This window comes from Orcinus orca, chromosome 3 (assembly GCF_937001465.1).
Source record: "Orcinus orca chromosome 3, mOrcOrc1.1, whole genome shotgun sequence".
NCBI classification, from domain to species: domain Eukaryota; kingdom Metazoa; phylum Chordata; class Mammalia; order Artiodactyla; family Delphinidae; genus Orcinus; species Orcinus orca.
The window spans coordinates 172,968,274-172,985,427 of NC_064561.1; the positions used below are offsets into that span (position 1 = coordinate 172,968,274).

Here is a 17,154-nt window from a genome sequence, read left to right on the forward strand (position 1 = left end):
CTGTCCTGCAGACCAGAGCCACACCTGGACGAGGGCCCGCCCACCTACAAGTAGCACCCTGGAGCAGCTTCCAGACCTCAGCCTGAGTCTCTGGGGAGCCTTACCATCTTGCTTTTCACGAGTTCCTCGATCGCACTGACAAGCTCGGCTGCGCTCGGCGTTTCGGAGCTGGTGGGGCGGACTAATAACCGAGAAGAGGCCTATGGAGGAAGTTGAGAAAAAGAGAGGGGGAGGGAAATGCCTCGTGTTAGTCACTGGGCAGACAGAATTCTCCTGCAAGCTCAATCTCCTTTCAAAAGTAATTCCAGACAAAAAGACCACAAGTTTGTCTTTGTTTGCATTTATTTAAAGTCATCTTTTAAAATTTACAATATTCTGACATGAAATACTAAATAAGACCTGTCTGGGATACATGTGGAAAGCAGACAAAGTCTGTTTCTAATCAGCAGTCATGTACCATCAGAATGTTTTTCAAAGAGGTGACTGGGCACGGGAAAATTCTAACTTTTGCAACTGCTGGCTAGGCTACTGGCTAAGGAGGAAAAGGCAGAGAATCTGATCAACGGAAGAGTGAAAGGCTTAAGGGCTAATGAGTGAACCCTTTAAAAAATCGGGAAACAAAACTGGATACTAAAAATGGCTTTACTTTGTGGATGGGGTTAAAAGAAAGAAACAAGAAAAGGAAAGGAACCGGGAGTACTGGCCAGACAGGGAAGAGGGGGACAAGCTCACCATTTTCTGTGCCATCCACTTCCCCAGTGATTAGTGCAGAGGACAGGAGATCTGTGGCCTCACAAGCTATCAGATGCCATTTACGGCTAGAGTCGGGGTGTGCGGGGTGGACAGGTAAGGAATCTGGGGGAGGGGCTACTGAGTTCGAGTTTCAGTAATTAGCAAACACGCTGTGTTTGCAGATTACTTGCACCGTTAATTTACTGGAAACTAGAAGAGGGGTGTAATATGAACCTTGCTTCATATTAAGGACAGCAGAGATGCATGTGACACACGGCTAGCTGTCCTAACGATGCATGTCTCACAGCAGACAGATACGGATTTATACGTTTACAACGAGGCTGTTACAATGCGGATCCAGATATGCACTTGGCAAAACAAATGTTGGCTTGGTCTAATGAAATCTGGAAGATGAGGTGAAGAAAACAAGGAAAAAATTCAAATGGAGAGGTAAGGAAACTGAGCCAAAACAGACACGGAACACAAATCAACATAATGCTGCAGTGAAAGTTTACGAAAAGAGAAAACAGAACAAAACAAAACATTAGTCACAAGATAATATACTCTCCGGGAACATCACTATAGACTTTTGTAAAGGAAGAATTTCTGTGGGTAATACCCAAAGAGGCAACACAATAACTGATAAATGACTTTGGCAAACAGAAGAATATAGTGCAATCCACTCTTTCAGTGGAGAAAAAGACCCTCTTATTTGGTGAGTAAGTCAGCCAGGCCTGGCACCTCACTTTCGGCTAACCTCCACATTTACACAATTCCAGTTTTCTGCTTTTAAAGAGCTATGGCTTAGAACGCCACAAAATAACCCAGGAGCTGTCAGAGCCTGGCTTCCTGGCGGGTCTGCTCTGGGCAGTGGGGCGCGAGCTTCTCTCCCATCTCAGGCCACCCTGCCCACCGCCCCGCCCCCGCCCATGGCACGGGGTCTGTACCTCAGATGCCCTCCAAACCCCAGACTCGAACCCAAGCTCCCTCCTTCTGCCAAGCCCACTGCGCCCCTGCTGTGCACTGAGGGCCCCGGAGCGGGAGGGAGAAGAGGAGTTCTACAGAGAAGGCGCCTCGGGTTAGGGTTAATGCGTGATCGGCCTTTGGCCTCACGGCCGTCGATCACTGAGCCAGGGCGACCCCGGGTCATCACGCACGGGCCCATCCAGCGAGTGACTGTGTTAGCACTGAGGGAAGTCAGGGAAGGAAAAAGGGGAAGAAGGGAGAAAACTGACGAAAACATCTGTTTTATTCAGAAACCTTAGTTTCTGCCAAAAAAAAAGCACCAGTAATGACTCCATAGGATGGTTTTCAACACCTGCCAATTTGGAGAAGCAGGATGGGCCAGAAATTGAGAGGATGTATAAGCCACAGTTACCAGGTTTCCTTCTTCATATTTTAGGGCTGTACAGAGTAATTTTAGATAATGTAAGAACTCAAAAAAACCCAGAAAACAAAAAATAAGATTTACTTGGCTTGAAGCCTCTGCATACATCCAAAGAGGAAATTCATGGTTTCGAACTGATTCCTGCACTTTGACAAACTCCGGTTTGACCCAGATGTTTGCCATGCTGGTAAAAGGAACTGGACAGCAATACCATCCCATCTGAAAACCACACCTGTGTGCAGACACCTAACAGAGAGAACCAGATGGGCTCGTGTGCGTTTAGGACGCAAGCACGCAGGTGGCGTGCGACTTCTCTGCCCTCTCAGGGACCCTGGTTAGTACAGTGAGAAAAATTAAAATGACTTGAAAAGTAGCAATTACGAAAGCATCCATTAAAAATGCACCGAACGTATTTATACAAGCACACGTGTACGAGAGACTGCGTGGGTTCCTACAGCTTAGTCTAAATGGCCTTTGCTATCTATATTTTTGGGGTGAAAGGCATCTTCCAGGTGCCTTTTCACAGCCCGGGTCGCTCTCTATGTCCTGCAAGGAGGCCGGGGCACAGCGGCAGGCAACCGCCAGGCCCTCTCCTGGCGAGGCTCGGTGTGGGCATGGGCCCCCCTTACCTTGTCGTCCTGTGAATCCGGCTGCAGCAGGCTGTGCTGCTGGATGGCCATGGGTGGGGGCAGGGGCACGGCGTCAGCCCCCTCCTCCCCTTCTTCCTCTCCGCAGCTCTGCATGCCCGAGGACGAGGATTTGGAGAGCGTGCCGCTGCTCAGGCCCTCGTTCCGGCCTCTCTGAAACCAGACCGACATTCGCCCATTGGAACCCGGCCCTGACTGTCCAATGTCAGTTCACAGAAACTGAGCCCTCAGGGGTTAACTGGAAAAGCACAGCCGGGATCAAAACTGAGAGCAGAAATCAAGGCCAAGCTCCTTCCAACCCTGGCGGGAGCTTCCACTCCCTCCAGCAACCCAGCTCCCTCGCTTGCCAACTTGGACGAGGGAAGGGCCACTGACAGTGTCTTGGGAAGGGACTGCCAACGTTAACCGTTACGCTCTGAACACATCTGATCTTCCAGAAGCCAATTTAAAAAGAAGGTTCAAAAATCGGAACCGTAACCCTTAGTTTCTCTAGTCTCATACTTCACTTTTTGTTACTTTGCTCAAATAAACTCACTGACGTCAGGAGGACATAAAGAAAAATACAATTCAAGGTGTACTTTAAGAATCTGAGTTAAGTATCCTATTAATTTCCCCCTACTCTTACTTTTAGAAAAAATTTTCAGTTTTTCATGTCTATCACGGGGACACAGTATATAAAACAGAGAGATGAGGACGTAAATGAACCCTACGCTCCCGTGAAAACCGACGGCGAAAACACGCCCGGGCAAAAAGCAGCAGAAACCCCGCATCTGCAAAATAAACTGAACGACACAAATCCTGTCTTCTCTCTCTCTCTCTCTGCCTTTTTTTGAGCCTGTGAGGGAACTGGGGGATAGGGGTCCAAGTTACAAACTCTGAGGGCCCCTCACTGACACCACACTGCTGAAGGTTCATCTTGGGGACCATAAAGGAATTCGGTTCCTTGCAGTATAATTTTAAGCTCCCACCTCCTCCAAAAAAGGGGAAATTAAACATAATTCCTGGCTGACCTACATACATTTATCTTCGATGACATGGGAATAATCCAGTGTTTACTGCTGGGTTAGCAAAGTATATTAACTGTGTGCTTTCTACTCAGGACAAGACATAAGCATGAATATGTATGAGTACGGGGGCAGGGGTGGTGGTGGAGGTAACTGGAGGATGCAAACATTCCCTTAGTCCTTCCAAGTCTAAAACTGGTGCTTTCCTTGCAAAATGCTGCCCCCGTGGTTGAGTGCTAACCTCAGGGGCCACGTAAATCTTTTGCCTCCCGGGAGGCACCCCTGGCTTTGCCTGTGATGGAGGTGAGAGGGGGCTACGGTGGCTGGGCACCACATTCTCCTGAAGCAGGCGGGGTTGCCCACGGTCCTCCGATTTCTTGATCCGAGGCCACGCGTGGGTCCCTGACTCTAGATGCTGCTAGAGGAACGGAGCGGGGCTCTGACCCTGGTCCTTTCCAGAACTTAGGGAAAACCACCAGACGAGTGTATTCGCTGTTCCCACGACCCGGAGAGAGATGCCGGAGGCCCTGACCTCTTCCACCGTCTCGTCCTGCGGGGTGGCCGCGCTGTCGTCCGAGTCCTTCTGCGAGCCGGCGTCGGCACTCTTGCGGACCTCCCTGCTCTTCTTGTGCTTGTGGGCCAGCTTCTTCACGTGCCCGTCAGCCTTGCCGCTGCTCAGCCGCCGCACCGGGCTCGTCAGCCACTTGCGCAGCGTGTTGCCTGGGCGCTTGGGGCCCGGGGAGCTCTGCGCCCCCATCATGTGGGGCTGGAGGGAGGCCACGGAGGCAGGCGGGCTGGCATCGTTGCTGGAGACGGACAGCGAGTCTGCGGGGCAAGAGCGAGAAACAAACAAGTGTGACTGGCAGCCCCCAGAGTCCCGGTTGGTGCCGCTGTGCCGACGAGCAGCGTCACCACCCAGGTGAACACCAAGTTCAGGGGCCACCGGGAGCGGTGTCTGGTGGTTCTGCCCTGGGGGGAATGTCCGCATGCTCACCCATCAAATGGCTCCCCAACTTGAGCTTTGCTAGAGGTGATTTTTCTCCAGGTGTATTGCCCCCTCCAAAACCCCCCAAGTCACCAGTCCTGGAGACCAGCATCATTATCGCACAGGCTCAAAATGTCACTGTCACTTAAAATATCACAGACATTGGAGGACACACTGTTTGAATTATTTTCACCCATCTCCTTGACAGACAAGAACCAAGAAAGAATGGCTTAAAGAAGAATTTAAAGGAAGTTAAAAACTAATCCTGGTGGATAAATATACAGTTTCACTCACTCCCATGAATAGAAGTACCACTCAATAAATAAACATGGGCTTCCTTGGCGGCGCAGTGGTTAAGAATCCGCCTGCCAATGCAGGGGACATGGGTTCGAGCCCTGGTCTGGGAAGATCCCACATGCCGTGGAGCAGCTGAGCCTGTGCGCCACAACTACTGAGCCTGTGCTCTAGAGGCTACGAGCCACAACTACTGAGCCCACGAGCCACAACTACTGAGCCTGCACTCTAGAGCCCAAGAGTCACAACTACTGAAGCCCGTGTGCCTAGAGCCCACGCACTGCAACGAAGAGTAGCCCCTGCTCGCCGCAACTAGAGAAAACCCACGCACAGCAACAAAGACCTAATGCAGCCAAAAATAAATAAATTAAAAAATAAAATGTTTTAAAAAATAAATAAATAAACACACACGAGTACAGGCACACCTTGGGGACGTCGTGGGTTCAGTTCCAGACCACTGCCGTAAAGCCAATAACGCAATACAGTGAGTCATAGAGTTTTTGGTTTCCTAGGGCATATAAAAGTTACGTTTCCACTTACTGTAGTCTATTCAGTGTCCGATAGCATTGTCTAAAAAAATGTACATACTTTAATTAAAAAATACTTTATTGTTAAAAAATGCTAACCATCATCTGAACCTGCAGCGAGCTGTAATCTTTTTGCTGGTGGAGGGTTTGAAAACTTGCAAGACTCAACAAAATGTGACACAGAGACAAAAGCGAGCAAACGCTATTGGAAAAATGGCTCCAACAGACTTGCTCGATGCAGAGCTGCCACAAACCTTCAATTAGTTAAAAATGCAGCATCTGTGAAGTACAGAAAAACAAACTGCTATAAAACAAGGTATACTTGTATGTATGTATACGTGCGTGGGTGTATAAATCGGTATAGACGTGAGCTGGTCAGGCATTGTGACAAACGGCACCCTTCTAGAAAGTTCAGTGCGGAAGGGTAAAGCTGGCTGGTTCACTGGGAAATCCGGCTCACGGCCCCTTGTTTCCCAGCCGTTCTCTGGAACTACACAGGCATCTGCAGCCTCTGCTCTCAGCCTCAGCAAAGTTACTTCACGTGTTGGAGAAAATACCAGTAACACTTAACAGAACAACAACACATTTTAAAAAGAAATGTGAGTAGGAGAAACCTTCCTCAAGTAACCAAAATGTTACTTGAAAATATATCCAAATGAATCTTCTCACTGGATTTGAAAAATTAAATATAGTTGACCCTGAGTTGTTAATTTTTCAGGAGAAAAAAGGAGATATAAACACACTTAGGTAACAGCTGACACTCAACAGATCTGTGGAATTACGTGAGACGTTACTTTACAAACAGAAGACCAGTGACCTGGGACACTTCTTGGCCCTGTCCCGAGCACTGGACTCCGGAGGACTCCTCCCACGGCAAAATGGAATAAACCGCTTCACTGTAGGAAATGGAAGGAGCGAGATCATTCACTATATGCTTGTTATTTTCTTAAATCTCGTTAAGTCTTGAAAATTAAAATTAACCTTTAAAAAGATGATGTTATTCAGCTGCCTGTATTAGCTGTATTTACCTCTGCGGCACTGGAGACCATTACCTGCTGCAGTTACAAAGCAAGGCAGTTAATTCCAGTCCTGTGATTACATGTACGACAGAGTTGACAGCAGTTTCCCGCTCACGCTCAGATGCCCGGGCGAGACAGCGGAGCGCCGTCTAACTGCTGCCCGTTCCCTCCTCGGCCGAGCCTTGCAGGGGAGCAGGGGAGAGGGTATAATCTTCCATAAACAGATGACGCATTCCAAGCTGGATCACTCATTCTTAAAAGTCTAGATTTTCTCAGAGGCAGACTCAGGCTCAATACAGCATCTCCCCCCTTCCTCGTGTATATATGTATGTGTGAGCATATATTTTTATTTTATTTCTTTTCATAGAAGAGTGACTAAAACGTCCCCACGTCAGCCTCGTTTTCCTCAGGTACCATTGGGAGGAGGCAGCAGAACGAAGCCATGAAGTTAACAGCACGCCTGCTGTAAAGAGCTTCCTGGGGACTTTCTCAGGTGCTGACTTAGGGTAAAGGGCAAACAAGGCAGGCACTGTCACTACCCTGGGCACTCCTGCTGCGGTGACAACAGGAAGGACAGGAGGAAGAGGAGGGGTTGCACAGTCCACGTGTAGATGATACTTTATTCAGCTAAAGTGTTTCTAAGTACCAACTATCAATATTAGCAAGGCACTGTGCTGGCCACAGCAGGGGATGTACTTCATAGGCGTTTACTGTGCCTTTACTGTGCTGGCATGCAGAGCCAAGCCCTGTACTTGCCACTGATGGCAAAGCCTACATCCTCCTTTACCCCGGGGACCCACCTGCAGGGCTTTCAGTGATCACATAACCATCATTCAGGCAGAACTGTGACACTTCATGCTGTGAGCGAGTACAAACCCTCGTAGAGGTTGAGAAGAAGGGGAATCAGGTGGAGGGATCACGGAGGCCTTCCTAAAGGAGGTGACGCTGAAGCTGGCCTTTGAAGGAGCTGGGCCTGAATAACCCATTAGGAGGAGCTCACAAGGACGTAAGCTCCAGGAGGGCGGGGGTCTCGTCTGACGTGTCTCCGAAGCTGTGCCCAGGGCCTGGCGCGGTGCCTGGCGTACAGCAGACACCTAGGAAGTATCGACTGGAAACAGCAGAAACCCCAGCCCAGAGAAACAGAGCAAGCTGACCCGTGGCCCTGTTCTCGGGACGGGCGTTTCTTCGAGGAATATTCACTCAGCCGAGCAACCACACAGGACAGAGAACCACGAAGGTGGCGCCCGGCTGGAGGAGGGGGGGCGTCCCCGACAGGTGACGAGCGTCCGTGATGGAGCTCCGTGGTAGGAAAACGACAGAGGCAGACTCGCTTTCATAAAACCGAATCAACTGCAGGCCTTAACGCCACCAGCAGAACCCTCACACGTCACAAGTGACAGGGACACCACCACCTAAGCCAACAAACGAACCTTCCACGTGTCTGGGTGCCTAAAAGCAAGCATCTGGGGGGACGCAGCACGGGAGCAACGCGGCCCATAATATGAACCTTCAGTGAAGAGGCCGCCCACCGGGGGACCTGGCACAGTCTCTGTGTCCACCGAACGTGCGGGGTTACGGAGAAGTGAGAGCTCTGGGCCGGGTGGGCAGCTGAGGGCCGTCGCCCCGCCACGCAGACCTCGCCGCCGGGCAGCAGCCCCAGCGGCCTTGGGCGGCACGAGGCGATGAACTGCAGTCCATCACCAAGGCCTCATGGGACCCGGCTGGCTTTGCAAGTGTGATTCTCAGGGCATCCCTGCCTTGCTTAGGAAAGGAGATGATGGTTCACCAAATGGTTCAGAAAGAAAAAGAAATTAGAGACGACACTGCCAAGCTTCTCTCTGGGTGCTCAGCTGCATAAGAGTTGGTTCTCTGCACTTTGAGAAGTAGGTTCAAAAGAGATTTTTTCCCTCAGTTGGCAGGTTGAGCATTACCAACGTGGCCGTGGCCTGACCAGTCCAGCCTAGACCCAGGAGGGAGGCAAAGCTGTCCAAGGTCAGAGCTCACCAGGGCTTCAGGGAATAGCGGTTCTCTTCTCGAGCTACTATTTATCGTCACTTAAGTGACATTATTTCACTTTACTGGAATATTCATGACTTAGAAATATGCTAGCAGCAATTACAAACTAAGAAGAAAATTTCGTCGTTTCTTAAATTTTACCTTGAAAATCTATTTCGTTTCAGAAGTCTGAAAATGTAGAGGGAAAATTTCTTCCCCTGTCTCTAAGATTAACAGATATTTCGTGCTGTGCAGATCTGATACATTAGTCACAATCCGGGGGATTAGCAATGAAAAAAATGACCACAAACTAAAGCAAACAGATACGTTCCTTCTCTCGCCAGTTTGTTTTTAACAATAATACTTAATTCTTCAGGCTGTTTGACACTTTCCAAAAAAAAAATCTTATTTTTTTCTTTTCAACATAGAAACTCATTTTGCCCAAATCAATGGATTTTAACAGTCCATTTACATGCTCTGTGACATAATGCATAAATCAGATTTTAAAACACTTAAAAATTACTTAAACTTAAGTCAATTATCAATAGAATGAAATAAAGGACCTCCTATTGCTTTTCGTTATCTTAAGAACAGACTTTGACCACTAGACCCACTGCTCTGATGCAAAATTTAAATTAAACAACGGGTCCTAATGACATCTAGTAGAATTAAGGTCTCCAGTGTTACTGGGCAAAAGGTAAGCGTGACTCACACGATAAACGAGTTCGGTGGTCTCCTTGGGAAGATCCTAAATTACTGGTCTGCACACAGGTGCCTCACGCAGCTGAGCTCCCGGCGGCTCTGACCCGCTGCGTCTGAAGGGTCACGATTGGGCACAGGCGCTGCTGGGAAGGCCCCCTTCCTCCCTCTGAGACCCCTCCTCTCTGTTCAGGTGGATTGTGGGCGGCTCAGGCCAATGACAAGAGTAATCCTAGGGCGGAGGCCCACGGCCAGGCTCTGCATCTCCCTTTCATGACTGCAGTTCCAGCTGGGTAACTGTCAGGACAGGAAGCCACCGTGACCTAGACTCCAGGCTACACGTGGGCGGGCGCTGGGTCTGGGTTGTTTACAGCTACGTGCTCAGCTGGCACATCCTTGGAGCTTAGTAAGTTTATGGTGAATATATAACGAATGGGTCGGGACTTCCCTGGCGGTCCAGGGGCTAAGACTCTGAGCTTCCACTGCAGGAGGCACAGGTTCGACCCCTGCTTGGGGAACTAAGATCCTTCATGCAGCAAAAAAAAACCAAAAAAAAAAACCAACAACCGAACGGGTGAGTCAGTGAATTGACTGCCAGCTACAGGCTGTTTTCCAGCCTGAGCTCATGAGCCTGATAACGTACGTTGACCCCGTGAACAGTGACATCCTGACTTGGTGCCATACCCCACCAGTTTGGAGACGAGCTACAGGTCACATCTAATTTTCGTCCAGCTTGTGAGTCTGTGAACTATGTACGTACAAGATGGTAACTCAGAGTAGATGAGAGCTGTCCCTGTACCGGCCTGCCCTATGTGATGCCTTCTTGCAGGCGAGAGCCAGGCCCAGGAGCCCTTGGTGAGTGTGGGGAGCACGTGAACACCCCCCAGCACGTGTGGTGTGGGCAAGACGGCAAAAAGAGGGGTCGGGACCGAACTCACCTGAGAAAGACGATGGAAAACTCATTTGTCACTCAAGGCAACTGTACTGTCCCTGTTCCCATCTTCAGTTCCTATCTCTTGCCTTCCCCTCAACTCCTACTTTCTTGGAAGACAAAAAAGACTCAACACTCAGTACATTCAGTACTGCTGCCTTTCCACCCTGTCACCGCCGTCCGCATCTATGAGGATGCCGGCACTCACAACACGCCTCGTTGGGATGTGCCTGTCTCTTTCCAGCCTGGGGAAGCTCCGCTGATGCAAGGTCCAGGTGGGAGATCAGCTGAGGACGTCGGAAGGACTCTGGACTTGTCACAGGGTCTGAGTTTGAGACTGGCTCTTCCACTCCACGGCCCTGACCCAGGCCAACATCCTGGCACCTGAATTCCCTCATCTCCCAGGGCTACGGTAGGATTACATGAAGGAGCGAGAAGGAACGAGCTTTGCAAATTGTAAACTGCTATTTGCAAACATAAGATGGTTGAGGCAAGCTTCTCCCGGACTCCCTGGTAGCACAGAACTTGCTACATGGCATGCATGCAAAACTGTGAGTACCCAGACAACGGCGATTTGGATTAATGATTTTCCAATCATAGGCCTAGCGTGGTAAACAGCTACATACTCAAAGTCATTTTTAGATGTATGAACGATGAGTGAGGCAACTTAGATGAATTACTTCATTCTGTTTCCATTTAAAAAAATAACTTGTCCCTTATTAAGAGGACAGGGTAAACTGTAGCATGAAGATACTGTCAGCACGTCCCACTCATTTCAAAAGACGCTCATGTGTGTATAAGAGAAAGCCAGTTGTGAGCTGCCTGAAGCCCTAAGAGGGGAAATCAAAGTTTCTCTTATTTTGAAGGGAAAACAACCCCACAAAGATGGTTCTCTGCTGAAGTCAGAGTTCACCCAAAGTCCATGCTAGATTTCTTCTTAAAATTAAGAAAAAAACTTAAAAAAAAAGGAGGGGGAAGCGGGAGCCCTGCCCCTCCGGCCGCCACAGGAGAGTTCCACCATGGGAACACACACAGCCCCAAACTGCTGGGAGAAGGGAAACCGCCCTCTAGTCCCCGTCTCGACAGTTGAGACATCTGTGATTAATAAAGCCTTTTTTTTTTTTCTAATGTAAGAAAAAAAGGAAAAGGGACCATATCCTGCTAGCTGCAGACTGAGAAAAGGATCACGTTTCATTTTAACCCTCTCCTTGTTTTCATGATGGTAAGAAGGCGTGAAGATGTTCCTAAGTGTCCCAGAGCACGGACCGGATTGCCTAGGGTGCTGTCCCTGAATTCAAAACGCCAGCCCCTGAGTTTGAACACGCTTCACCAACACGCCCTCTTGCTTGCCTTCATTTCAGCCCTAGCAGCACAGGGGCTCCAGGAGGACAGAGATCGCTGCTGCTTTGTTCAGACTGTATCTCTAGAGTATAAGGTTTGCCTTTCCCTTCAAGCGAGCGCCTCATAGATTAATGGTCACTCAAAGCAATGGGGCAGCGGTTCCACACTCTCCCTGGCAGGTACTGGGCGTGGGTATCTGACACGTCGTCCAGTTTCCTAACGGTGAAATGACTGCGATTCTTTACCAGGCTGCTGCGGGGAAAAGGAACAAAAACGCCTTTGTAAACATATAGCCTAACACAAACACGAGGCAGTACTCACATTTTTACACAGAAAAGGGAAACTGCGAAAGACAAGCAAGAAAACAGGATGCAGTGGGGTGGGGAGATGTGTAAGGGTCCATCTGAAAGACAGGCACCCCGGGCTGAGAGGAGGAAGAGAGAGCAGTTGGAGAGCAAAGCCGGATCTCTCTGCCGGCTGGTGCTGCCGTCTTCGCTGTGTCACCGAGCGTCTGCTGTGACAGGCACCCTGCGCTCTGCAGCACCGGCCAAACGTGCACACGTGGGACCAGCGCCAACGGCCTGTCATGTCTGAGGCACGACCACCACGCAGAGGCGGACACTCCACACTGGGACACTTTCCAACAAACAGCTGACTCACATTTCAATGGCTCCTCCACGGAGGCTCCCAGAGCAATTTTAGCTGATTAGTTTTAAAGAAAGGTATTCCCATCTTTCTGTCCATTGTAGGTGTTCAAAACTATCTGTCAAATGAACCTTGCAGGGCTGTCTTGATGCAGACCCCAAACAGGGTAAGCTGAACTCAGAGCCTGGCACCCTCCCAAAGCAAAGTGCTAATTTACAGCTCTGGTTGGAAGGACTTAAAGAAATGCTTATTTAGCCATTACTGCTATGGGCTAGAAAAAGATAATTCAAGGACACTTTAAGGCTGAAAACAATTCCACCAGACCATTTTAGAACAGACTGGGCAGGGTGTGATCAGGCATGCCTGGCCTCTGGCACTCTCTCAAACCACCGTCTTGTCATGAACTCAATGCAGCAAATCACCTTTTATTTAGGGAATTCTTCCACTGTATCAGGAAGGTTGTAATGGACACGTGGAAGTCGGGTCTCCAGATTACTTATAAATCAAAGAGAGAGTAAGTTGTTAGCTTATGATTGCTGACTGGGTTGGTTAACGTATTTCAGAGCAAAATTTTCTGAGTAAACGACTGTCATTTGTCTCTACATTTTTCAAACTGGATTTTAATTCCCTGCTTTTAGAATCAGGGTAACTTTTTTGGGGGGGGAATAATAATTGAAAACGATCACACACTAGAAATTCTCCTGAAGGTCACATAGAAAGTGAGGTCATCCTAAATCATTCTCCCAGATGCCTTTCTCGGGATCACATCTTCTCTCTGATTTACACAGTGATTACAATTGCCTGGGCAGGCTAGGTGTCTTAATTCACAATGAGGAGTGAGATGAAGCTGGGGTATTACTTGGAGAACTTTAAGTAACTAAGAAGAAGTAACTGACTGCCTGGTGATAGGGTTACACTTTTGGTGGGTCAGAATATAAGAGCAAGTATTTTATAATACTTGCCCCAATTTAAATCCTTTTTCTATTTGTGAATAAGTATCTGAAAACTTTTCTTGCTAGACTCCTAATTTTCCATCTGGTCACCTCACTCATCTTCTGTCTACGACAGTCCTTGTTTCTTAATTTGTGCCTCAGCAGGGGCTGAGACACAGGCTTGGACAGGACGCTGCATCCTCGGGGGGTCATCTGCTCCTCTGCACACCCCTAGGCTCAGGCGGGCCAGGGCTTCACTCCGGGCTGTCACTGTCATGGCAAGTGCATGTTAACATGGGAAACAATCTTTTTTAAAAAGTTAGAAGCTGCACAGAGGCACCGAGTGCGGATGTGGGATGGTAATGACGGAAAATGTGGCAGAAGAGTATTAAAAACCAGTTTCACATACTTCGCAATTTGGTGCAGTGGGTCCTCAATGCAAAAATGGGAACTCTGTCTCTGCTTCAAATATGAAGCGAATACAGAAAACACGAGGAAGCAAGATAAATTCCCCAGCTTTTTTTTTTTTTTAAATAATCCCTAGATTTAACCAGCGGTCCAGCATAGCACGGCCATGGATCACGCAGTAATGAAGAACACATGGTCTCTGCTGCCTGAGAAAACGCACTTGAATGACCAACACATTCACTGTTCCCTGTGCAGCCCCCTTCCACGAACTCACACCATGGGAGCGCTCACTCTCAGGCCACCTCCCGGGACCGCTGAATGGAAGAACATAACGTAACTACTGGCATCAATTAAAACACTCAACTAGAAACAACTGGACCCAACTGGAAGCAACTGCTCTACCTTTTTCTTTGTGAAGGCTGAAAAGCAAGGGTGTGTGCGCACACACAGAGCAGCTGACCCGTTTCGTGCACTAGTCCTAGGGAGTCGTGTCATAAAAAGAGAGGGTCCTCGCACCAGCACCTCTCCGCAACGTGAGAAGCAAGAGAGACCCAAGGCTTGTGACCTCTACCCAGACAGAACATGCAAACGGCAGCCGCACGTGCAATTCACTCTTTGAATCTTAGGGAACCTCTAAACGCTATTTATTCTTAGTGCGGCTTCTCAAAACACCTAAACCATTACATAGTCTTTGGAAAACGTGGCTGTGTCACAAACACAAAACTTCAAGCGCTGTTCTTCCGCCTCAGATTCATTCTTGTGAGAAATGCTAACCTGTCAGAATTTCTAGTCAAAACCCATCTCATTTGAAAGGTTTGCCCTCCATCCGAATGTCACTGCTTGAACTTCCCAAAAGGAAGTGTGAAGAACTTAAATAAAGATAAAAGCAGATGGCATAATCCTTTCCTTGGCGAATCAGATGAACAGGATATCACATACTGCCAAAGTGGAAAGCTGAAACACCCCAGAAACGAAATGAGGAGGGAGGAGTCATTATTGACAGTGGATAATAGAAAGGGTGGGTGAGTCTGGATCAATGTAAGGCCTTTAATACAAATCTAGTGAACTGAGTTAGGAAGCCCTCAACAAAACTGGACCTGGCTCATCTGTGGGACGAGGAACATTCCAGGTATCAGTGGGTCTGCGGCTGGTGACTGTTTATCACCAGGCTGTTGGCTTCCAGGAAGAGATGAGATTGGGAGCTGCCATGCCTGGTGACCAGAAGGCTGAGAGAGGGCAGCCGCGTGCCAAGGGGCAAAAGGGGCCGTGGCAGAGACACGGCTGTGCTGTGACCTGCCTGCCTGACCCGCTCCCAGGGGTGCGGCGGGGAAGGGCGGGAGGACCTGTGTCACCTGCTGGCCCGGAGGATGGAGCAGACGTCCTCGAATGGTTAAAACCATGTGGTCATAAAACGACGACGCTGTCAGAAAGCCCTCTTCTTTGGAATGCCAATGTCATGCCGGGGCTTACTTCTAAGGGGATCTTTCTCTGCTCTGGGCAAACTGGCTTTGTTTGAGGAGAGTTTCTAGCCCATGCTCCTGTCTCCTTGGAATGACAGGGCCATTTTCTCTGTGTTTTGGTTTTCTTTTGGTTTGGTTTTTAATGCGGACTAGCCCTTGAAATACATATTTTGGGGGCGATGAACAGCAGGCTTTTCCTGCGACCAAAACTCTATGCTGCCCCAAAAGGCAAAAGAAATTCCTGAGGGCTACCTTGCCAGGGAGGGCTGGGAGGGGGTTGGGGCTCATTCCTGACTTTTATACAAGGACAAAAGCAGATGTTTCAAGATATCCTTGCTGGATGAAAGAAAGACACTTTTCCAAAAAAAAAAAAACGACGTAAAAGTGAGACCAGAAACACACACACACAGACACACACACACACACAGACACACACACACACACAGACACAGACACACACACACAGACACACACACACACACACACACACACACCCCTTGCAAGCTGCAGACGTTTACATCCCCATGCCGCCATCCCCAACCTGACACTCTCCCAACCCAGCCCCCATACTCCGAATGGACGGGTCCCCCCGCACCCCCCGGGGATGTCTGAAGGGTGAAAGGCCGGTTAGCAGCAGCCTCACATGGAAAGCTCTCCAGCCAGCGAGTGGCCCTGCTGCCCACCCTGCGCCCCACGCGGCGCTGGCTGCAGGTGAAGTCCCGGGCCTTGGAAGTGACTGATGACACCAGCGCTGACACCCAGTGAGGGCAGAGGCGGGGGAAGGGGGCCCTCTGACACCTCACCTGGCTCCACGGCCCCCTCCTACGTGATTAAAAGGTGTCAGCCCGAGACCAGGCTGCTTCTGTGGGGGTTCTGCACGAGAGGGTGCTGCCCCTGACCGCCGTGACCACACCGCCACGCTGGCAATGAATGACATCCCGCAGGCTGCTGCTCTGGCCCAGGGCTGTTTAAACGCTTAGAAAGCACGAAAGCTCCCAAAGGTGCCTCTGTTTGTTCGGCTTTTTCGGAGGCTGAGATCCTCTGTGTCCCCCCCCCCCCCACCACCAAAAGTCAAATGGCTGTTCTTTTCTTTACGCAAAGAAAACATAATTAAAAAAAGAAATTTCTGCGTCTTTCTCAGATTGCTTGGTATTTAGTATACTGCTGACTTAGGGATAATGAGGTTTCCTCTGTGATAAAATGGTGGGTTGTTGATTCTTAATTTCTTGATTTGGGAAGCTATTTCCAAGGCAATACAGCGTATATTATTGCCCTGAATGGATAATCATCTTTTAAGGGAACAGAAAGTTAATTTGTGGGGGAAAAAGGAATCACACGGTGCTCACAAAATATTCCCTCCATCTCATCCTGGCTTTCAGAGGTTCTTACACTGCTAATTAGAACCATGAATGTTTAACCCGTGGGCAAAATTGTCCCTGCTGTCAAACACAAAGTGTTAGTCGGTGGAAGATCTAATCTTATTTGAGGGAGGCTGACATTTGGAACTGTGTTCTTCATGATGGATACTGATGCTTTCGATTAATGTCTTCATATTGTTGAAAAAGATAAAATAACTTGGGCTACCTTTTTTTTTTTTTGGCGGTACGCAGAGCTCTCACTGTTGTGGCCTCTCCCGTTGCGGAGCACAGGCTCCGGACGCGCAGGCTCAGAGGCCATGGCTCACAGGCCCAGCCGCTCCGCGGCATGTGGGATCTTCCCGGACCGGGGCACGAACCCGCGTCCTCTGCATCGGCAGGCGGACTCTCAACCACTGCGCCACCAGGGAAGCCCTTGGGCTACCTTCTTAAAGAGGAAGCCAAAGAATTTTTTTAGGGGGCAATGTGTAGATTTTTTCAGTTGGACATGGCTCTAGGTGAAGCCAGGGACATGCAAAGACACTCCCCGGCAAAATGGTTTAAGAGAACATTATGCAGTTAGTGATTTAAACTACGTGATTGATTTATTTCAGGTGGTGACAGATTTCTCTTCATTCGTATATAAATTTATTATTACTTTTAATTTAGACCAGATTCAGAATGCCAACACTGTTGAGTCTTTTTCCTACATTCCAGAAAATGCATGAATTACATAAGAACATTTCTAACCAAAATATGCTATAAACTACACAAACTTATGAACGTTTTTTTA

The 17,154-nt window shown here is 48.9% G+C and overlaps 1 protein-coding gene across 11 annotated transcripts in view; it reads right to left on the reverse strand.

Moving 5' to 3' along the window:
* TRIO (trio Rho guanine nucleotide exchange factor) overlaps positions 1-17,154 on the reverse strand; it is a 372,523-nt gene that overhangs the window by 36,987 nt on the left and 318,382 nt on the right. For 9 of the 11 annotated variants that reach the window (XM_004274483.3, XM_049708367.1, XM_033436572.2 and 6 more), the window contains exons 35-37: positions 4,303-4,595; positions 2,749-2,919; positions 105-200 (exon numbers count right to left, since the gene is read on the reverse strand). In XM_004274483.3, the coding sequence (XP_004274531.2) occupies positions 105-200; positions 2,749-2,919; positions 4,303-4,595 (560 nt within the window). Of the gene's footprint in view, positions 1-104; positions 201-324; positions 1,231-2,748; positions 2,920-4,302; positions 4,596-17,154 lie in introns of those variants that run through there. The other 2 variants (XM_049708370.1, XM_049708366.1) reach the window with 2 other exon arrangements.